The sequence below is a fragment of the Rana temporaria genome, chromosome 4 (assembly GCF_905171775.1).
Source record: "Rana temporaria chromosome 4, aRanTem1.1, whole genome shotgun sequence".
Classification (NCBI taxonomy): Eukaryota; Metazoa; Chordata; class Amphibia; order Anura; family Ranidae; genus Rana; species Rana temporaria.
Genome location: NC_053492.1, coordinates 214,616,255 through 214,640,610, shown reverse-complemented (window position 1 = coordinate 214,640,610; position 24,356 = coordinate 214,616,255). Strand labels below are relative to the sequence as shown.

The following is a 24,356-nucleotide window of genomic DNA, read 5'->3' as shown; positions in this document are numbered from 1 at the left end:
CTGCACCAGATTCGGAATGCATTCGTTTTAGTAAATCTCCCCTTATGGATTTGTAATTAAAGAAAAGGCATCCATCAGATGTAATACTAATAGCTTCCAGCATCAACATTAAAGTTGTACTTGAGATCGGAATCCAAGCTGACAGGGCCAGTACACTTTGTTTTTAATACTGGAATTACTTTTATGATGACAAGCCATCTCTTGCAGTGATATGGTAAGGTTTGGGATTTGTATGTGATTGGTATTCTCCTCTTTATCAAGAGAACATTTACACTTTGCAGGTCAGTTATGGATTTTATTAGATAAACTGACCCTACAAGTGTAAAAAACAGGTGAAGTTGATCTTAAATGAATGTAGTACTTTAGCCTACTTGGCACAAAAGCTAGCTGACCTCTGAATCTCATTGTGTTGAGTTAGCAGAAGCACCCAGCCATTAAGTGCGGTATAGCAGTTTGTCGGTGGAAGTAAATTTGTGTGCAGAAGGCTGGCAGTATAACTTTTCATATTCTGAAAGAAAAGTAAATGTTGCATGGCTCAGTACAGGTGGACCTAATATTTAAAAACGAAGGTCTGCTATTTAGAACTTATATGCAGTAAGGTTGTCAGGGCATGGCCTAGCTTATTTATCCAGGCGTAGTGGTATTGCACAAATCCACCTCACTCACCATTTTTTAGGTTTTCTTGCTTGCAAGTGGTGTGGGAACAAACACTGGAGGTTCCTTGTCTCATGTAAAAAAATGTCAGTGCTAAGATGTTTCTAACAGCCACCAATCAAATCCAAACCAGCCTTGTAAATGTAAATGTTATTGATGAAAGAGAGGTTCATTCAGCGCACGCTACAGAAAGTACAATCCTGCTGCCTTGTACTTACTCTGGGAGTAGCTTTACCACGGCCTGGATACAGGAGATTACACAAAATTGAGTGAATTGTTAGTAACTAAAGAATTGTTCTTGTGGTCAGATTTTTTTTTTCTTTTTACATATACTAGTGATCTTAATGTACATATTGCATAATTCCAGGTCATATGCCATTACATACATCTCTGTTGCACTTATATAGACATTGTTGTATTAAGCCACACGCATATTGTGAAATCGTGGCTGTTTTTGAAACTTCCTTGTAACAGTCAATTATACAGTATGCGTTGCCTATAAAGTTGCTAGCAATCACATACTCATTTCCATAATTCTGTATAATAAAGGTGATAATTACTTGCTGGGACTGATGCTGCTCTCCTTTAATATACCTTTCTCATATTCGATACATACTATTTATTATCTTCTATCGATGCAATAAATGGGAATCTTTATGAATCTTTATGTAGAAGATATACAGTGTTTCCTAAGGGCACTACATACAGTATATGTCTGTATTCTTCTAATTGAAATGTGCTTTTCTTTTGTAGCTTGTAACGGGAGTATGGCAAGGAGGATACAACTTCTTCTGTCAAGACACTCGGAGTGGAGGAGAAGCAGACATGAAGGTAGGATCAGGTTTATCATTTTTCAGAAGACTAAAAGGAGGCCGGGCTGATTAAGTATATTAAAATGAGGAGCAGTTAAAATCACTAAAAGCAATACATTAAAACCCAACTCAAGGAAAAAAAAATAATTTAAATTTAAATTTAAAGTGCATTGTGCATCAATTACCGTGCATCTCAGTGTTGATTCCAAAGCACCTTTTTCTAAAGTAGAATTCCAGGCCAAACCTAACTAGTCCATAAAATTCTCCCTTCCTTCTCCTAACATCTGTGCTGACTACCATGTGTGAGGCTTCATGTACACTCTCCTACATTTACCGTGGCCGCAGGAAAACTCATAACGCTGCAAAATTGCGGCACAGTGATTCTTCTGTGTTCAGGAGAGGGAGGTTGAAGCTCACCTAAACGCCACAGCTCCTAAACTCTGCTAATAGCCTATGTGTACATTGAAACAAAGGCTTTTATGAAGTTGAGTTTAGTAGCTTTGGAAAAAAACACCAAAAGCCTCTAAACTCAAGTTTAGGAGCTGCCAGTGTATGAAGCCTAAGAACTATGGGCCAGATTCACAAAAGAGATACGATGGCGTATCTCCTGATACACCGTCGTATCTCTGTGATCCGCCCGTCCTAACTATGCGGCTGATTCATAGAATCAGTTACGCATAGCTAGCCCTAAGATCCGACAGGTGTAATTGACTTACACTGTCGGATCTTAGGATGCAATTCTATGCCGGCCGTTAGGTGGCGAGGCCATTGCGGTCGGCGTAGAATATGCAAATGACTAGTTACGGCGATCCACGAACGCCCACGTTACTCATCGCTCTAACTTTACGTTGTTTCCGTCGAGATACGCGTCGTAAAATTAGGGCTGAGCCCTAGGTGTTCTAAGCCATGTTAAGTATGGCCGTCGTTCCCGCGTCGAAATTTAAAAAATCACGTCGTTTGTGTAAGTCGTCCGTGAATGGCGCTGGACGCCATTTACGTTAACGTCTAAACAAATGACGTCCATGCGACGTCATTTAGCGCAATGCACGTCGGGTAATTTTCCCGACGGAGCATGCGCAGTACGTTCGGTGCGGGAATGCGCCTAATTTAAATGGTGCCCGCCCCATTTGAATTAGGCGGGCTTGCGCCGAGCGGATTTACGTTACACCGCCGCAAGTTTACAGGTAAGAGCTTTGTGAATCAGGCACTTGCGCTGTAAACCTGCGGCGGTGTAACGTAAATGGGATACGTTACGCTGCCGTGGAGCAACGTAAATGTATCAGAATCTGGCCCTATGTACTTTAAGCCATCCTGCAGTGTAATGGATCACATTCATAGTTTCCTGTATGAGCAAAGCTAATGTCCTTCCCTGGTAACCAGACATTTTCTCCAACGGGTTATTTTCTTGGTTACTGGTCCCCTCACTGCCCCCGTGAGTTCTCCTGCCTCTGGAGCCTATGAGAGAGGGCCTTGCCACAGAAGTGTCACCTCCACCAATAGGAGGTGTCAAATCATTCAGGCAGCGATGTGAATACCTGAAGAAGGAGCCCAGGAAGTAAACAAGAAGAAAGATCTTCATAGGTCATTGTATGATGGTGGCTTCAGTTACATAAAATGGGTATTTGGAGAGGTTTTTATTTTCTCTCCATACGTGTGGTTAGTTAGAGGGTTGTAGGAGGGGGTGGTTAAAATCCTGGAGGTGGGCTTTAGCAACTGTATCCCATTTTACAGCACAGAACAGTTCATTTGGAGCCACTTACCCGACATACATGTGCGGTTTGCATGCATGCTCACTTGTCCTACTAGGTTTCACTCAGGTTTATTATAGCTACCCATGCAGGAGATTTTAGAAAAGTCTTAATTTCCAGTTACCATATGTTGGATGATTAATTACTTTAACCCCCCTGACGGTAAACCCGAGCGTGACTCGGGGTTGGTTTTCAATGCTAAGATCGGTAACCCCGAGTCACGCTCGGGGTGGACGTGCAGCGGCGCGGCTTACCTTTCGCTGGATCCACAGGCAAGTTACTCACCTTGTCCCTGGATCCAGCGATGCCACCCCGCTGTGTGAGCGAGCGGGACCTCCTCGCTCGATTCACAGTCCCCGTGTGCCGCCGATCTCCGTTCCCTGCGACGTTACGACGCACGGGGGCGGAGAACGGCGCCAAATTCAAAAAAGTAAACAAACACTTTACATACAGTATACTGTAATCTTATAGATTACAGTACTGTATGTAAAAAATACACCCCCCCCCCTTGTCCCTAGTGGTCTGCCCAGTGCCCTGCATGTACTTTTATATAATAAAAAATGTAATTTCTGCCTAAAAACTGTATATTGTCCAAAAGTGTCCCTTTATGTCAAAAATGGTTTTAGATCAGCTAGAAAACAGCGATAATAAATTATAATCACTTGCAGAATTGTGCGATAGCGATTTGCGGGGAAATTCGTCATAAAAAAAAAAATAGTAATGACAGCGACAATTCTGCAACTGCAAATTTCAGTGATTTTGAGTTGATTACATTATTGAATATTTTTTATTATAATTATATTATTATTTGTTATAATTATTTATTATATTATAATTTATAATTTTGTTTTAAAAAAAATCATACCCGGGATGCCTACAAGACTCTTGCTTGGTCAGATTTAAGTGAGTTATTTCTAAAAATTACAGGCCTACAGTATAAAACGCCAATTTCCTTGCAAAATAAATGTACCGCTTTTGGTATGTAATTCCAGACAGAATCATACCGCCAGGGAGGTTAAAGAGGAGCTGCATTATGCTCACATAGTTTGTAATAAGAACATCTTTGCCATTCTGAGCTTCCCTCTAACCACTTTGCATATTATTTTATATATACTGTGATTCTGTACTTGTCAAATATGCTGCAGAAATCTCCCTCCACTGAGTCTGGCTGAAGCTGCTGCCTGTTCACTTGGATTTACATAAACACACCTCCAGCTCTGCAGCTCTCATTAGCCCTCTTATGACTCATCCCCTCCCTTCCTGGCAAACTCACGAGAGTCAGTAAGAGAGAGGTGCATGGTGTCATAAGGATTTTTACCAGACAAGAAACATGAAGTGGGCTGTATAAGGTATTTACTGGAAGAAGAAAAATGTTTTACTATCCACAGTTAAAACAGCAAGGGCAGAGGATTTAATAGATTGAAGGATGAAAAATTACTGAAGTTTCACTTTAACTAATGACAACACTTTATTCCACTGAGATGGTGTTGCCATTGTATTTAAGTGGACCATTCTCCCGGGCCAGGCGCAGAATAGCAACTTTGTCTTGGAAGTTGAGGATCCTTGCTATAATGGATCGTGGGGGTGCTCCAGAAGGTGGGGGGTGCGGTGGGCACGCTCAATGACATGTGAAAAGGATGGTGCGTCAGTCCCAAAAATGTCCCTCAGCCAATTATATAAGAATTTTTCTGGGTGGGAGCCCTCCGCCCTTTCAGGGAAACCAACAAAGCGGAGGTTGTTCCTCCTCAAGCGGTTTTCCAAATTGTAGATTTTGGCGCGGAGGGCTGCCATTTTCCCTGTTAGGTCCCTCACTGTAACAGCTAAGGGGTGGACAACATCCTCAAGGGAGCAGATACGTTCTTCAGCCTCCCCAGCTCTGTCCCTTACATTTTGCACATCTTGCTTCAGGAGAGAAAAGTCCATGCGAACTGATGCAATCTGTGCAGTGAGCGAGGCCTTGCAGTCCTGTATAGCATGCATGATGGTGGCCAGGGTGGGCTCAGCAGGAGGGGAATCAGGGCCTGAGCCATCCTCACTGCCTATGGGGAAGTCCTGAGCCTGCAGGGGTCTGGCTGTGCACAGTGGGGAGCAGGGGCAGATTCACTCATCAGAGCCTGTGATTTCTTGTGAGGAGTGGAGATGGGTGGCTGCAGCATCATGCCATGCTGCTCTGCCTGTGTCCTGGAGCCATCTTGCCATCTGAATCGGGCCTGCTGTTCCCGCCGCGAATGCTGCCGCAGGTGGCCCGTATTTCACCATGGATGCAAGCCCGGAATGTTCCCACTACCGTGGGGAGTATTTAGAAGTTGGTCTGGTACAAACCGCATATAGGATGCCTGTAGGATGCCACTCGGAAGACAGAGCTGAAGTCTCACACGTCTGTTCCCTCTGCCATCCGGACACGCCCCCCAGGAGATTTTCTCTTCCTGGTAAACAGAGTGTGATGTTTGGGCATACAGCCAAGATGGCTAAAGCTGCTGATTGGAGGAAAGGCACACAACCCCCCCACCATAGGCAGAGACTCTCAGATCTGTTTTGTAATAGGAGCTGCTCTCTGCTAATCTATTTTAGCAACCTCCTTTGACAAAAGATTCTGGCTGCTTTTGTCTAAAAAGTAAAAAAATATGTCAGGAGATCTCAGGCTGATAACAGAGGAACCGTTCAGAAGAGAGCTATAAGGCCTCGTACACACGTCCGAGAATCTCGTCAGGAAAAAACTGTTTTCCCTGACGAGATTCTTGGCAAGAAACTCTTGCCGCTGGAGTGTAGAGACTTTCATTTCAAAAGAACCGCAGTTCTCTTGAAAGGAAAGAACGCAGTGACGTCATTGCGTATGACGAGCATGCGCTCGCCACATTCGATGCCGTCGCCGCCATCTTGCTTCACCCTACCTATGCCGTGGAAGCTACAGCGAATGCGTCAAAGTCATTTCGAGCATGCGTGGGTTTCCACGGCGCCAGGTAAGTATACACACTCTCGGGTTTCTCGTCAGGAAACAGGCCGACAAGAATCTCGATGAGAAAAAAGAGAGCAGGTTCTTTTTTTTTTTTCGTTGAGATTCTGGCCAGATTTCCAGACGAGAAACCTGAATGCCTCGTACACACGAACGGGAATCTCGGCAAGAATCAGTTTTCTTGCTGGTTTTTGCCGAGAAACCCGGTCGTGTGTACGAGACCTCAGACTTAGCTCATTGAAAAGAGATAACAAGATACTGCAGATATATGTGGCCAGCTCAAATTCCATGAATCGGGTTTACATCCACTTTAAGTTTTCTAAGCTGTAAAAAAGAAAAAATCAGTGCAATAGGAATTTAGTTTGTTTGATGAGAAACCCTAAAGGGTTAATTACCACAAAAGATCCATAGAAGTATTAGCCAGTGAAAAGTAGATTCAGAGCTCACATGTTATAGCTGGAAATATTGTAATAGACCTCTGGGAATAGACCCATTGATAGCTGGGGGTAACCTGTCTCCACTTCATTAGTAAACCAATGCATGTAAGACCCCTTTCACTGTGAGGTGCTTTGCAGGCGCTATAGCGCTAAAAATAGCGCCTGCAAAGCGCCCTGAAAAAGCGGCTCCATTCACTCCAGTGTAAATACACTGCTCCTAAAAAAACGCTGCTGCAGCGGCTCTTTGCGGGTGTTTTTTTTGGTCGCTAGCCTTTTTCAGCTGCTAGCTAAAACAAGGAGCGTTTTACCGCCCAGGCGCTGTGAGTGTGAAAGCACTCTAAGGAAATTATCTCACAGAATTAATCTGATAGGCTCACGGAGGAGTACAAAAATGTACTGGATCCGCCTAAAAATGTATGGGAATGGGGTGCTATAGGGTAGGAGCAAGACAAGGGTCTACCCAAATGTATGCTGCCATGGAGTCATTCAGGAATACAGGCATTACCCGGGTTACAAACAACATAGATTCTGTAGGTTTGTTCTTAAAGTGGTCCAGGCTCCTTCAGAAAAAATTAAAAAGGTGCCAAATGTGGCACCGGAAGGGGGGGGACAGAAAAGTGGAGCTTCCCCTTTGGGTGGAGCTCCGCTTTCAGTTGAATGTGTTTGTAAGTCGGAACAGGTAAATTTTTAGAGTTTTAGAGTGAATCTGGCCATTCTTATGTTTTTTGGATAGCATAGGGAAGGGTTAGCACCCCTGTAACATTTGTTTTGCTGTCTGTGCCCCTGTTCAGAAGATTTCACCTCACTTTCTGTACCTGTAACAATTGTATTTTGAAAATTTTGTGTGGAAACAAGGATTGGCGATAAAGCCTCGGTGGAGAAACCTTTTTCCCATGATAACTCTTAGGCCCCGTACACACGACCAGTTTCCTCGGCAGAATTCAGCTTCCGACCGAGTTTCTGGCTGAATTCTGCCGAGAAACCCGGCCGTGTGTACAATTTCGCCGAGGAAGCCGACGAGGACCTCGGCGAGGAAATAGAGAACATGTTCTCTATTTCCTCGTTGTTCTATGGGAGCTTTCGGCCCGCCGAGCTCCTCGGCGGCTTCAGGGCTGAACTGGCCGAGGAACTCGATGTGTTTGGCACGTCGAGTTCCTCGGCCGTGTGTACGGGGCCTCACAGGAGTGAATTTCCCTCCCTACGGGTAGATTTGCTCTCACTTCCTGTTGTCTCCTGTTTGTAAGTCGGATGTTTGTAACTAAGGGACTGACTGTATATATTTACAGACCGCATATTACGGTAAAAGGCAAATTGAGCCAACTGAATTCAATTAATCATCTGTCAGCATGCAGCTTCCTTCAGGACAGATGAAGCAGAAACCCTGCCAAAATCAAATTACCGGTACCTTGTTGTTTAGCAACTGCCATTCTTTTAATCATCAGATAAGATTGCAAGAAAAATATATGCAGTGATCAAGAAACGGCAAAGTAGGAGATGGAATTGATAGATCTGTTAAAGCATAAGAAAAAAACAGCTTTGATGTTTTGCATCCACCTTGCCGTATTAACCTGCATTTTTACAATAAAACATTTTGTATCCTCACCTAACTGCTCAAGGCTCCTTCCTTCTGCATGTTTCAGCTCAGGCAGAGACATGCTATTAGCTGCTTAGGCTGAGAATAATGAAATGAAGTCTGTTAAAGCAAACCTAAATCTCATAACTCCCTCAAGCTGCAGGTATCAGGTCTATGAGGTTCATGTGTCTGCTGTCACAATTCCTGACAGGAGGAGTCACTGCGTAGGTTGGTTCGGCAAAGAGCCAGAATTTTCAATCAGAAGGAACCTAGAGGGTTTGCTAGGCGAGTATAAGAACAGATTTTCTGCCAGAATGCATGTTGGCACAATGGGCAATAAAAATCAGGGGGTATAAGTTGTTGGCTTTATGGGAAAAATGACTACTGGCAAAATACTCTTGGTTTTGAGTTACAATAAAGTAGTCAAAACTTAACGAAGTATGCCTTCTCCACCTGATAGCTTTAGGAAAATGGGCTGCACCCCCATCGGCACCTTACTTTTCTTGTAGCATTTGAAAGTGATGATCAACTTTACCAGATTCTCTACCAGATTCTCAACGGCTCCATCAGGATTCAGGAAACAGATTCTATCTGGATTTAATTCTTCAGCTGTCATCGCTGATAAGAATGGTATTTGGACCCCACACTGGACAGAGAGTATCAGGCTCACCTCTTGCCCCCAACCGCCCCCCCTCACTTGGGCAGTTTGATTAGGGAAAATTACTCTGTCAGGCCCCGTACACACGACCAGTTTCCTCGGCAGAATTCAGCTTCCGACCGAGTTTCTGGCTGAATTCTGCCGAGAAACCCGGCCGTGTGTACACTTTCGGCCGAGGAAGCCGACGAGGAGCTCGGCGAGGAAATAGAGAACATGTTCTCTATTTCCTCGTTGTTCTATGGGAGCTCTCGTCCCGCCGAGCTCCTCGGCGGCTTCAGGGCTGAACTGGCCGAGGAACTCGATGTGTTTGGCACGTCGAGTTCCTCGGCCGTGTGTACGAGGCATTAGAGTTGTTTACTTTATAGTTGGGAACAGCTGTACTGTAGCAGTCTATACTGTGGGTTCTAGTTTGTTTTCTTGTGTTCACTGCTTTGCCTCGCTCTATTGCCGGGCTCCTCCAGCCAGCAGGTCTTTTCTCCCAGGGAGATGGTTGTCAATCACAAGATCTTCAATCGTTTCCTATACATCCTCAGCTTAGGATGATTGGTATGCGGACCAGACAAGGTGTTTATTCCATCACTTCTTCCTCAATACATTTATTTTGTTGCTCTCAGGCCTCAACTTCTAGGCCAAAACCACAGTCCCAGTTCCATAAGAAGTCCTGGACCCCCAAGCCAGCAGTGCATTAGGACATCCCTGTTCAAAAGGACTAATAAAGCTGCTCTGTATAAAAAGAAAAATTGGAAAATCCATTTCTTGGAGCACATCACAGGACACAGAGATCCCTCCCCTCTGTGTTGTCATTTATGGCTTGCTACAAAACTGAAGCCTTTCCCACAGGGGAGGGGTTATGCTTGAGAAAGGACTTTTTGTCTTTTTTTTTAACCAGTGTCCAATGAAAAAGACGTATGGTCAGAGAGATAAAGTAGCAGGGTCGCCCGCCCAGGGCCAGAATCAGATAAAACCCAGGAACCCTGTCAAAAGCCTTCTCCGCGTCTGTAGACAGCAAAAGAAGGGAATGACGGAAGGTCCTGGCAGCGTGGATCAAATTAAGAACTCGGATTGTGTTATCCCTGGGTTTGTGGAGAGGTACAAAGCCCGCCTGGTCCCTGTGGATAAGAAGTGGGACATGGAGTAACCGATTGGCCAGGATTTTGGCGAAACAATTTCAGATCTGAATTTAGAAGGGCGATCAGGTGGTAATTCTCACAACGGGAGAGGTTTTTACCCTCCTTAGGGATCAATGTGATGTAAGCTCACAGGCTGTCCAGGGGCATGCGCTTCCCATCTGTTATAGAGTTGAGCGCAGATGGGGGGACAGTACCTCAAAGAGAGCTTTGTAATACGCTGGAGTAAGGCCATCCGGACCTGGTTCTTTCTTGGGTTTAGAGTGAGCCAAAGCAATCCCCAACTCTTCCATTGTGATTGGCTCCTCCAATTCCTCCCGAATTCCTCAGGTAGGACTGTATCCTGGAGGCTTCACCGAGGGGGAAGCCGATCGGGAACAACAACCAAGATTATACAAGTTTTGATAAAAAGTTTTAAAGGCGTACGCCATTGCCCTAGAGGTGGCCAGTTTCTGTCCAAAGGGGTCCTGAATGTATGGAATAAAGGTTTTGGTGCGTGGACCATGTAGGGCCCTAGCTAGTAACGTACCTGGCTTATTGGAAAATTCATACATGGTACGATGCGCCCAAGCTGGTTTTTGCTTCGTCTTATAGTATAGAAGAGAACGCAACTCCTTGCGCACTTTAAGATCCTGGTAAGTGGTGCGTGCAAGAGTTGATTTGTGGGAACATTCCAATCTGCGCAACTCTGCAAAAAGTTCCTCCGTGCGATGGGTGCGTTCCCGTTTGATGCGACCACCGATCCTGGTTAGTGCATCCCGCACAACCAGCTTGTGTGCCTCCCATACTACCAACGGATTGTCCACCGACTCGCAGTTGATGGAAAAGTACTCCATCAGGGTTGTCCGCAGTGTAGAAAGGGTCTCTGGGGAAATCCGTTATTTTTTAAGATATCTAGTAAACAGAGAGATCAGTATGTTTAAGCACCACATGCTGAATAATGACATTAAAAAGTCTACAAAGAGAGGATACTAAGGGGGTGATTTACTAAAACTGGTGTACACAGAATCTAGTACATCTGTGCATAGTAACCAATCAGCTTCTAGATTTTATTGGAAAAGCTTAATTGAACAAGCTGAAGTCATAAGCTGATTGGTTACTATAAAAAAAAGGGCTACTGGAAGGTATAAAGTGCAGACACCGACAGGCTAATACCTTTTGCAACTTACATCACACCAGAATAGCAGGCAATTGTAAATGGGTAATGCTTGCTCATTGGGACTGTCCTGGCATTCGGGTGGTGTAGAGAGGACAGTGAAGCTGCTGCAAGTATCTACCTCTATGTGCCTTCACGTTATACTTTCTATCAGCTTTATTTTATTTAGAGTGACAGAGTTTCTTTAACCACTTCATTACTGGGCACTTAAACCCCCTTCGTGCCCAGACCAATTTTCAGCTTTCAGCGCTGACGCATTTTGAATGACAATTGCGCGGTCATGCAACACTGTACTCAAATTATATTTTTATCATTTTTTTCCCACAAAGAGAGCTTAATTTTGGTGGTATTTGATCATCCCTGATCGATTTTTATTTTTTGCGCTATAAACAAAAAAAGACAGAAAATTTTGAAAAAAAAAACACAATATGTTTTACTTTTTGTTATAATAATTCCCCAAATTTTTTTTTTTTATATTTTTTTCCTCGGTTTAGGCCGATACGTATTCTTCTACATATTTTTGTTAAAAAAAATCGCAATAAGCGTATATTGATTGGTTTGCGCAAAAGTTATAGCGCCTACAAAATAGGGGATAGATTTATGATTTATTTTTTACTAGTAATGGCGGCGATCTGAGTTTTTTTTTGTCAAGCCTGCGATATTGCGACGGACATATCGGACACTTTTGACACAATTTTGGGACCATTCATATTTATACAGCGATCAGTGCTAAAAATTTGCACTACTTACTGTATAAATGGGACTGGCAAGGAAGGGGTTAACACTAGGGGGTGAGGAAGGGGTTAAATGTATTCCCTTGGTGTGTGGGGGGAGGGGACTGACTGGGGGAGGTGACCGATGCTGTGTCCCTATGTACAAGGGACACAGATCGGTCTCCTCTCTCCCTGACAGGACGTGGAGCTCTGTGTTTACACACAGAGCTCCACGTCCCTGCTGTCACCGCTGATCGTGGCTAGTTGACGGACATCGCGGCCGCCAGGCACAGTGTTTACCCGCTGCGCGCCCCAAGCGGCGCGCGCGGGTAATGCACATAAAAGGACGTCCAGGGACGTCCACCCGGCACTTGAGAGCCGCGATGTGGACATCTTTCGTCTATAGCGTGGCTCTCAAGTGGTTAAAGTTTAAAGTGGAGTTCCACCCTAAAGTGGAACTTCCACTCGTCTGATTCTTTCCCCTCTGGTGCCACAATTGGCACCTCTTGGGGGGGAGGGGGGGTTGCAGTCTCTGAGAGGTATCCTTTCCCATTCCCGGGAGTCCGGGCAGCGGTCCGTGACATCACCGCGGGCCTCCCTCCTCTTCCCCTGTCTGCCGGGCCAATAGGAGAGAGGAGTGGGGCCTCGCACAGCACATGCGCAATAGGGTTCCCGGCGTGAAGCCTTACCCGATATGGTATTGGCAGCACTCGACAGCTGATGGAAACATCAGCTGCAGTGCCGACATAGCTGGACTCCAGGACAGGTAAGTGTCCTATTATTAAAAGCCAGCAGCTGCATTATGTGTAGCTGCTGGCTTTTATTTATTTTTTGGCCGAAACACTACTTTACGTATAACTAAAGGTAAAATATATTTTTTTCGTTTTGGATTGAGTGGAGAGGGATTAGAACCCCTGTGCAGTAATAGAAGGGTAATCTTCCAATTGACACACTAGTTCTGATGACCAGGGGACTTCAAGGGATTCCTCTCATTTCCTGCTTTAGCTATGGAACAGGAAGTGATGAGAAATCCCCCCCAAAAACTGAAAGGGGTTATAACCCTCCCTTACTCAAAATGAAAACAAGATTTGCATTTAGTTTTACTTTGGTAAATGCTTACTAATTCTAAAGTTCCTCATATCATTTACAAGCTAGGGTTTAACCACTTAAGCCCCGGACCATATTGCTGGTCAAAGACCAGGCCACTTTTTGCGATTCGGCACTGCGTCGCTTTTACTGACAATTGTGCGGTCGTGCGAGGTGGCTCCCAAACAAAATTGGCGTCCTTTTTTTCCCACAAATAGAGCTTTCTTTTGGTGGTAATTGATCACCTCTGCGGTTTTTAGTTTTTGCGCTATAAACAAAAATAGAGCGACAATTTTGAAAAAAAATTATATTTTTTACTTTTTACTATAATAAATATCCCCCAAAAATATATATTAAAAAAAAATGTTCCTCAGTTTAGGCCGATACGTATTCTTCTACATATTTTTTGTAAAAAAAAATTCGCAATAAGCGTTTATTGATTGGTTTGCGCAAAAGTTATAGCGTTTACAAAATAGGGGATAGTTTTATGGCATTTTTATTAATATTTTTTTTTTTACTAGTAATGGCGGCGATCAGCGATTTTCTTATCGGTACTGCGACATTAAGGCGGACACTTCGGACACTTTTGACACATTTTTGGGACCATTGGCATTTTTATAGCGATCAGTGCTATAAAAATGCATTGATTGCTATAAAAATGCCACTGGCAGGGAAGGGGTTAACACTAAGGGACGGGGAAGGGGTTAAGTATGTTCCCTGGGTGTGTTCTAACTGAAGGGGGGGGGTGGACTCACTAGGGGAAAAGACTGATCGCTGTTCATACATTGTATTAACAGATGGTCAGGCATTTCTCCCCTGACAGGACCGGGAGCTGTGTGTGTAACGAGCGATCGCGGGTGCCCGGCGGTGATCGCGACCACCGGGCACACGCGCGGGAGTCAGGAGCGAGCGGGGGCACGCCCCTAGTGGCCGCTTCGAGAGCCGACGTAGAGCTACGGGCTCTCGCGCAGGAGAGCCGACCTGCCTCCGTAGAACTGCGGCGGCTGGTCGGCATGTAGTTAAAGTACCCTTGATTTTCGGGCCTTAGTTGAGCAGCACTTTGTGAACCATCACAAACTTGGGTAGTTTAAACTGAGCATATGATGAAAAATGCATGCATGAAAACCACATGTCAAAATGACAGGTTTAACCTGGATCCGGCCTCTACTGTGTACAGATATGTACAGGCCCATGAGATTGTATGCAGAAATTGTGGTAATACATATGTGCGAATTTGATTCTACACAGTGCCGGCCCAAGACATTGTGCTGCCTGGGACCAAGAATGAAATGCTTCATTATGTTATATCATGATAACTAAAGGGGACCCATCATGGCTCTATACATGTATAAAGGAGTATAAAGAGGACCTGTCATTGCTCTATACATGTATATAGATAGAGGACCTGTCATTACTCTTTACATGTAAAGGGATATCAAGAGGACCCGTCATGGCTCTATAAATGTATATAGGACTATAAAGAGTATTTGACATGGCTCTATACACATATAAAGGAGTATAACGAGGGCCTGTCGTGGCTCTATACATGTATAAAGAGAACCTGTCATGGCTCTATACATGTATAAAGAAGTATAAAGAGGACCTGTCATGGCTCTATAAATGTATATAGGAGTATAATGAGGGCCTGTCATGGCTCTATACATGTATAAAGAAGTATAACGAGGGCCTGTCATGGCTCTATACATGTATAAAGAGGGCCTGTCATGGCTCTATACATGCATATAGGCATATAAAAGGACCTGCCATGGCTCTATACATTTATCCAGGAGTATAAAGGGACCTGTGAATTGCCGGCGGCCATAATGTCTTTTGCGCAAACTAATCAATGTACGCTAATTGTGTTTTTATTTTGGTACCAAAAATATGTAGAAGAATACAAATTGGCCTAAACTGAAGAAAATAGTTAATTTTTCTAAATTTTGGGGATATTTATTATAGCAAAAAGTTAAATATATATATTTATAGCACAAAAAATAAAAACCGCAGAGGTGATCAAATATCACCAAAAGAAAGCTTTATTTGTGGGGAAAAAAGGACATCAATTTTATTTGGGTAGCGGAGCTGGCGGAACAGGCTGGCGGGCATCAGTATGCTGCCCCCCTAAAAGTGCTGCCTGGTACCCATGGTACCACCCGGTCCCATCATAGGACCGGCCCTGATTCTACACTTGCGGTTCAAAATAGGTGGTTAAGCTGTGTTTGTACTGTCCCCTAAGCTGCAGAGACAAAAATGAACCCCGCCCCCCCCCCATCACATTCAGCAAGCAGTACGGCCACCAGATGCAACCCATTCAAGTGAATAATGCCAATGCACAGCCTCGAGCCAAATGCTAGTCTGGCAGTTGTGAAACAGTTGGGGTTATTTACGAAAGGTAAATCCACTTTGCACTACAAGTGCAAAGTTCACTTGAAATTGCACTGAAAGTGCACTTGGAAGTGCAGTCGCTGTAGATCTGAGGGATAGATCTGAAATGAGGGGAAGCTCTGCTGATTTTATTATCCAATCGTGTGCAAGCTAAAATGCTGTTTTTTATTTTCCTTGCATGTCCCCCTCAGATCTACAGAGACTGCACTTCCAAGTGTACTTTTCACTTGTAGTGCAAAGTGAATCTACCTTTAGTAAATAACCCCCAGTATTCCCATTTAAAAAGCCCTTTGTCAAAAAAAGAACATGAGGTGGCAATATCGCTTGTCTGCCATGCCTGCATGGCTCTGTGAAAAGCGATCCACCTCAAATTGCTCTTTAAACAGCAATGTAGGTGAAAATAAAGTGACAATAAAGCTGTATTGTCAACCTGAGCATGAAAATTTAAAGCGGAACTTCAGTCATTTTTTCATCTTTCCATCTATTAAATCCCCTGCCCTTGTTGTTTTAAATGTGAATAGTGTATTTTTTTTCTGCCAGTAAATACCTTCTACAATGAGGAATGTAATATCTTGCGCCAAAGATTCCTATTATGTATTAATGTGATAAACAACACATAAATAATAAATGATAAGCAGCTCCCCTGAAATTAAGACCTAAGTCAAAAATTTAATTGGTGATAGTGTATAAAGGGGGCGCTAAAACTGCATAATAAATAAGTGGGTGATAACTATAACAATTATATAAGATTATATAAGATGGTCCATCTGAACCAACAATAGCATAAAAATAAACATAAAAAAACAAGCAAAAATGACACAATATAAAGTGAATGCATAAAATAAATAAATAAATGAATAAATATAGTCCATTCATAAGTGTCCGTGTTAAATTGAAACTGAATAGTACAGTGCTGGAAATTCCATGTAAGAGATGTCCACCTCCACCAAGAAGATCCCCCAAAAGTGCACTAATGGATGGCTTCTTACCACAAGGTGTTGACCTAATTTGTTAGAAAAGGTCAAATAAAGCATTAGTCACTAAACGAGTGTCCAGGATTCAACTGTGCGGCTCTACGTTTCCTTAGTCCAAACACTCTCATAATGTTAAACCGAGAGAGAGGGAAACCACCATAGTGAAGTACTATTTAATAAAATATAACATAAATACAGCATCGCCAAATGGCCTCTTACTTGGGTGGTGCCTTAGACCTGGCACTGAGGCTAGTCAGCGTAGCAGATAGAGTTGTGGAGAGAGTTCCTCGCTGGGGAGCTGGCGTGCGTTCCAAGCCGGAGAACCAGCGGGACCAGAAGTGCGTCGTTTGTACGTACATAACCAGGCGCCTCAACGTGATTGACACGTCGCCAGGAAGCGTGTCAATTACGAAACGTACGTCGAGGCGCCTGGTTACGTATGTACAAATGACGCACTTCTGGTCCCGCTGGTTCTCCGGCTTGGAACGCACACCAGCTTCCCGGACTATATTTATTCATGTATTTATTTATTTACGCATTCACTTTATATTGTGTCATTTTTGCTATTTTTTTATGTTTATTTTTATGCTATTGTTGGTTCAGATGGACCATCTTATATAATCTTATATAATTGTTATAGTTATCACCCACTTATTTAAATACCTTCTACAGCCCACTTCCTGTTTCTTGTCTTGTAAAACGCCTAGGCTTATGACATCATGCAGAGCTCTCTCTTACTCTTGAGAGTTTGCCAGGAAGGGAGGGGGATGCGTCATAGGAGGGTCAATGAGAGCTGCAGAGCTGGAGGTGTGTGTCTGTGTAAATCCAGGAAGTGAACAGGCAGCAGCTTCAGCTGCCCACAGTTACAATGACTGCAGCAAGACTTAGTGGAGGGAGATTTCTGCCGCATATTTGGAAAGTACAGAAACGCAGTATATATAAAATAATATGCAATGTGGTTGGAGGGAAGCTTCAGAATGGCAAATATGTTTTTATTACAAATTATGTGAGCAGACTGTAGTTCCTCTTTAAGCACACCCTTTTACTCTTGCTTAGCTCTGTAGGTTTCATGTATTTATTTGCTATGTTGTCACATTCTACTGTAATTTAATTATTATATAAACACCAATACACTTGTTTTTTTCACAGATAATCCGAGTCCTGTGGTGGTACTACTTCTCCAAACTCATTGAATTTATGGATACTTTTTTCTTTATCCTCCGCAAAAATAACCACCAAATTACCGTCCTGCATGTTTACCATCACGCCTCTATGCTGAGCATTTGGTGGTTTGTCATGAACTGGGTACCTTGCGGACACTGTAAGTACCTTGACATTAGTGTTGCAGTACTGTACACTACTTGCTTTATGTCGTCCAACTATTTGCCTCAAGTTTCCTCATAATTAATATGTACTAAAAGCTTTGCCGTATCAATTTATGCACATCCAGTGTTGGCCCAACGTGATTGTAGTACAAATAGATCCTTTCTCCACAAAATATGACAGTGCAAGATCAGCGCTGTCCTATATAAAAAAGTTTCAACCTAAATGTGCTTTTTTTCTGGTAAGAAACTTGGTTAGGTATTTTTGTTTTATAACTGAGAAAAGGAAGCAAAGTTGTCAGGAGGTGGCAGTAAAGACTAAGGTCTATCCTTGTTTTCTTTGCTTCAGTTTTCAGCTCCAGGCATTGTCATTGAGATGGCAAATACTATCTTCTAAAATAATAGTGAGCACAAGCCCTTGATGCATGTCTTTTTTATGAATAAACAGTTGTACAGAGGAAGATGCTTTGTTCATATTTCATGTCTGAGGTTTATAACCACTTTAACCAAGCTTAGTCCCATGGCATCTGAGATGGATCTCCTGCCTGACAACTGTTCTCCTAATTTTCTAGAGATTTCCTTTCACTTCCATTTGCGTCTGGAACAGGAAGTGGAAGAAAATCTCCCCTACTGTACACGGTAGAGAATAAAAACGTGGGGTTTTAACCCTACACTGCTCTATCCCAACAAAATTATAAAAAAAGGTTTGCCTAAACATAAATACACAGTAATGGTATATTGCAGAAGGTAACTATGCCAACTGACATGCCATCGTACTACCTATGTTCATTCGAAAGAAAATCCAGCAGGTTTCCCATTTCTCTGAGATAAACTGCACATGCTGCATTAGCAATAGTATTAAAGCGGAACTAAACTCACTGGGGTAGATTCAGGTACAGCTGCGCGCTCCTTATGGAGGCGCAGTGTACCCTTTTTACCCTGCGCCTACGCAAATTATTTGCGCTACGCTTCATTCATGAAGCAGTAGCCACGTAATTTGCGTGGACGCTCCTCAAAAATGCCCTGCGTAAGGGCGCCTAATGTAAATGATCCCGTAGGGGGCGGGAATCATTTAAATTAGGCGCGTTCCCACGCAGAGGGGAAACTTTCCCGACGTGCATTGCGGTAAATGACGTCGCAAGGACGTCATTTGCTTCAAAGTGAACGTGAATGGCGTCCAGCGCCATTCACGATTTACTTACGCGAACTACGTAAAATGTAAACCTCGCGACGCGGGAACGACTGGTATCCTTAGCATTGGCTGCGCCTGCTATTAGCAGGAGCAGCCTTACGCTAAACACGACGTACGCAAACAACGTAAACTGCGTACGCAGGGCGCGCGTACGGTAGTGAATCGGCGTTAGTATGCAATTTGCATACACTACGCTGACCACTACGGTAACGCCACCTAGCGGCCTGCGTAAGAATGCAGCCTAAGATATGAGGGCATAAGAGCCTTATGCCACGCATATCTTAGGCTGCAGTCAGCGTAACGAGCTCTCTGAATCAGGAGAAGTCGTTACGCCGGCGCAAGTAAGCAATTGCGCTGCGTAACTATGGTTACGCAGACACAATTGCTACCTGAATCTACCCCAGTGATACTTCTTCTGGTTGCCTGTCTTCAGCCATAATGATTGGCCAGTGCAGGATGACATCACTCCCACACATACGCAGGAGTGCAGTCATCTCGGTGCACAGGGGCACTATGCTGAAATGTACACTGAGCTGCACATGCACAGCTCAGTGTACATTCTACAGAAGACTGTGAGTAGGTAGTTTTATTTTATTGCAGAGAAGATGTGGCATGTCTCTTCTGTAATAATGTGTCTGCCTGCTCGCAGTATTTTAATATTAAAGTATAGCTCTACGTTTTATCTGCTGAATATTATAGTCTATCGTGGTGACCCTCTACTACTTCAGTTTTTTACAGGATTATAAAGCTAATGTGCAATGTTAAAGTGTAGGCTTTACTTTTTACAAAAATACTCTTTCTTGATTTTCTACAAATTTCCCTTATCATAAAAATAATCTCTTGTAGGAGGAACATGGCCACTAGCTAAACTGGAAACACCACCTACATCATAAAAGCCATCTCATTTGCTTTTAAAAACATTTCTAAAATACATCGTTCTACATTATCATCTAGCTACTTACAATAAAAGATTAGCTGCTGTTAGTCATAAAATATGCCTTAATAACCTGATATGATTCTGGTCTTTTCTAGACTTGTTTAATAACCTGATATGATTCTGGTCTTTTCTAGACTTGTTTAGATCACACTAGAAAGTTATAGACGTGTAAAGCTGAGCTTCAGACAAATCAATAACCACACAGCTAAAATACAGTGCCTTTAAAAAGTATTCACACCCCTTGAAATTTTCCACCTTTTTTCATGTTATGACATTGTGAAGTGAAAGGAAAATGATAAATGGTTTTCAATTTTATAAATATCTATAAATGTCTATAAAATGTGGTGTGCATTTGTTATTCGGCCCCCTTTACTCTGATATCCCTAACATCTAGTGCAGGGGTCTTCAAACTACAGCCCTCCAGTTGTTCAGGAACTACAATTCCCATCATGCCTAGTAATGTCTGTGAATGTCAGTGTGTTACAATGCCTCATTAGATGTGTAGTTCTACAACAGCTGGAGGGCCGTAGTTTGGGGATCCCTGATCTAGTGGAACCAGTTGCCTTCAGAAGTCACCTAATTAGTAAATAGAGTCCACCTGTGTGTAATTTAGTCTCAGTATAAATACAGCTGTTCTGTGAAGCCCTCAGGAGGTTTGTTAGAGAACCTTATTGAACAAACAGCACTATAAAGGCAAGGAACACACCAGACAGGTCAGGGATAAAGTTTTGGAGAAGTTTAAAGCAGGGTTGGGGGTCTAAAAAATATCCCAAGCTTTAAACATCTCACTGAGCACTGTTCAATCCATCATCCAAAAATGGAAAGAGTATGACACAACTGCAAATCAACCAAGACATGGCCGTCCACCTAAACTGACAGGCCGGGCAAGGAGAGCATTAATCAGAGAAGCAGCCAAGAGGCCCATGGTAACTCTGGAGGAGCTGCAGTGATCCATCCACAGCTCAGGTGGGAGAATCTGTCCACAGACCTTTGTTAACAACCTAAGGACTGAGCCTCTTTTTCAGACTTGGTGTTAAAATCATTTATTAATTTTTTTGCTAGAAAATTACTTAGAACCCCCAAACATTATATATATATATATATATATATATATATATATATATATATATATATATATATATATATTTCTAACATCCTAGAAAATAAAATGGCGGTCATTGCAATACTCTCTGTCACACCGTATTTGTGCAGCGCTCTTGCAAGTGCATTTTTTTTGGGAAAAATTGGGTAAATTTATACCCAACATGGTACGCTTCAAAATTGCGCCTGCTCATGGAATGGCAACAAACTCTCACCCTTAAAAATCTCCATAGGCCACGTTTAAAAATTTCGACAAGTTACCAGTTTTGAGTTACAGGGAAGGCCTAGGGTTAGAATGATTGCTCTTGCTCTAACGATCGCAGCGATACCTTGCATGTGTGGTTTGAACACCATTTTCATATGCGGGTGCTTCTGCACGTGAGCTTATTGGGACGGGGCACTTTAAATATATATATATATATATATATTCTTATTTATTTTACTTTTTATTTTTTGATTTTGACACTGCCTTTTAAAAAAAAAATTTGGTCACGTTTATTCCTATTACAAAGAATGTAAACATCCCTTGTAATAGAAAAAAAAGCATGGCAGAACCTCTCAAAAAGACCTCAGATCTCATATTTACACTTAAATGCATTGGGCGGAAGTGATGTTTGACGTCTCTTTCGCCCTCCAATGCTATGAAGCAGAGCGGGGGCCATCTTCCCTTTTTAATCGGCATCCAGGCAGTGAGGTGACAGGACGCAATTTTCTCTGCCGTTACCGACGGCTTTGGTAACGACCGGAGCGCTGCGGGAAGGGGGTAGGCACCTCTCCCGCCACGATAAAAGTGATCTGGTGGCAAATCCGCAGCAGAGACCACTTCTATCTTAAAGAGAAACGCGCAACGTTCCCGAAAATACCGGGGGTTATGGCAGCTAGCTGCTGCCATAACAACATTATTTAGCGTCAAAGTACCGGCGTACAGGTATGACGATTTGTGTGGAGCAGTTAAAGGAAAGCCATAAGACGTACAGTTTGCAGTTTGCAATAAGCCATGTGAGAGACACAGCAAACATGGAAGAATAATAAGTGAAGTGAACTCCTGCGCTGTCTAGAGTGAGGGGACAAGTGAAAAGTGGGGATACTGCTGCAAATAAAAAAGAGGTCTACCTCGATAGACAAAAAGTGATAATTGTAACAAGTGAAATATTTGCGCTGTAAAGTGTTATACAAATTAATGTGTGTGTGCATATAACCACATACATATACAAGTACAAAAAATGGGTGGGGAAAGTCCAAAAAAGGGGGAGTGACACTAATATACCAGTAAACAATATTGTTGAATAGTCACTAATCGAGGGCACAGTGCTGAAGAGGTCCAGGTACAACAAAATCCAACCATGTAGGGGTGCAGTTCATCAATACTTTATCCAATCAATAACGTTGTGAAGTGAAAAATGTTGAAAAACACAACAATAAAAATAAAATATAAAAATAGAAATAAAAATAAATATAAAAATAAGAATAAGGGTCAAAGTATTTCAGAAGAAGGAGGCCTTGTATCCAAAAAGGGTGAAAGATAGAGAGTGAGCCGTAACCAAGATCTCATATATGCACCTCTAGTGATCCCAGCAGCTCACCTCTAATCTGGCAAGCTGGATTAAAACAGCCTGATCCTGATGGGTGTGGTCCGTTGTTGAATATCACATATGGGTCTCCATAGAGTGTATTACATGAAAAAGTAAAAGGAGTAGAAACCAAATGGTGTGATAACGTCACAGAGAGGGATAGCAATGTCTTCTGATTTAAACCAGTGGAGATGCACTCACATGTGGGTGAAAAAACTGGGGCTCTTATCCACGAACGCCGAGCTCGTCAGTCCCTCCTTCCTCTCCCTTACTGATTCTCCAGGGTTAGGAGTCCCGTGTCCCCAATGGTTCACGAATCGGCTCTTGTTATGTATGAGGATCTCGGTGGTGTATGTGGGGGTAAGAGAGAAGGACAAGCCTGATCGTGTGATATCATCAACAATAAACAAAAAAACCCCCAGGAATGCCCAGGTAGTAATGCACTCACATGAACAATATAACATAAAAGACCTTCCTCCACGAGTGCGGACTCGCAATAAATCTGTGCCTCCAACACTTCCCCTCTATCTGTGGCTCAGTCCGGACACTCAGATGTGGCAGTCATACATGGGGGGAAGTGGAATAAACAACCACAGCGTAGCCCAGTCAGACGTGAAAAGTTTATTTTAAAAGCACTTAAAAACTCACACGAAATTGCTGCATCAATCCGACGAGTGGCGAACTCGTATATCCAGTGGTCGGATGCTGGAGTGTGTCAAGCCCCCGCCACTCGTCGGATTGATGCAGCAATTTCGATTTTAAATGTGAGTTTTTAAGTGCTTTTAAAATAAACTTTTCACGTCTGACTGGGCTACGCTGTGGTTGTTTATTCCACTTCCCCCCATGTATGACTGCCACATCTGAGTGTCCGGACTGAGCCACAGATAGAGGGGAAGTGTTGGAGGCACAGATTTATTGCGAGTCCGCACTCGTGGAGGAAGGTCTTTTATGTTATATTGTTCATGTGAGTGCATTACTACCTGGGCATTCCTGGGGGGTTTTTTGTTTATTGTTGATGATATCACACGATCAGGCTTGTCCTTCTCTCTTACCCCACATACACCACCGAGATCCTCATACATAACAAGAGCCGACTCGTGAACCATTGGGGACACGGGACTCCTAACCCTGGAGAATCAGTAAGGGAGAGGAAGGAGGGACTGACGAGCTCGGCGTTCGTGGATAAGAGCCCCAGTTTTTTCACCCACATGTGAGTGCATCTCCACTGGTTTAAATCAGAAGACATTGCTATCCCTCTCTGTGACGTTATCACACCATTTGGTTTCTACCCCTTTTACTTTTTCATGTAATACACTTTATGGAGACCCATATGTGATATTCAACAACGGACCACACCCATCAGGATCAGGCTGTTTTAATCCAGCTTGCCAGATTAGAGGTGAGCTGCTGGGATCACTAGAGGTGCATATATGAGATCTTGGTTACGGCTCACTCTCTATCTTTCACCCTTTTTGGATACAAGGCCTCCTTCTTCTGAAATACTTTGACCCTTATTCTTATTTTTATTTTTATTTTTATATTTATTTTTATTTCTATTTTTATATTTTATTTTTATTGTTGTGTTTTTCAACATTTTTCACTTCACAACGTTATTGATTGGATAAAGTATTGATGAACTGCACCCCTACATGGTTGGATTTTGTTGTACCTGGACCTCTTCAGCACTGTGCCCTCGATTAATGACTATTCAACAATATTGTTTACTGGTATATTAGTGTCACTCCCCCTTTTTTGGACTTTCCCCACCCATTTTTTGTACTTGTATATGTATGTGGTTATATGCACACACACATTAATTTGTATAACACTTTACAGCGCAAATATTTCACTTGTTACAAACATGGAAGAAGGTGCTCTGGTCAGATGAGACACAAATTTAACTTTTTGGCCTAAAACCAAAGCTCTATGTGTGGTGGAAAACTAACACTGCACATCA

General features: G+C 43.0%; 1 protein-coding gene across 2 annotated transcripts in view; it reads left to right on the top strand.

Annotated features, from left to right (window-relative positions):
* Positions 1-24,356, top strand: part of ELOVL5 (ELOVL fatty acid elongase 5) — a 91,800-nt gene that overhangs the window by 54,476 nt on the left and 12,968 nt on the right. For both annotated transcript variants that reach the window (XM_040349827.1, XM_040349826.1), the window contains exons 4-5: positions 1,408-1,485; positions 17,426-17,597. In XM_040349827.1, the coding sequence (XP_040205761.1) occupies positions 1,408-1,485; positions 17,426-17,597 (250 nt within the window). The remainder of the gene's footprint in view (positions 1-1,407; positions 1,486-17,425; positions 17,598-24,356) is intronic.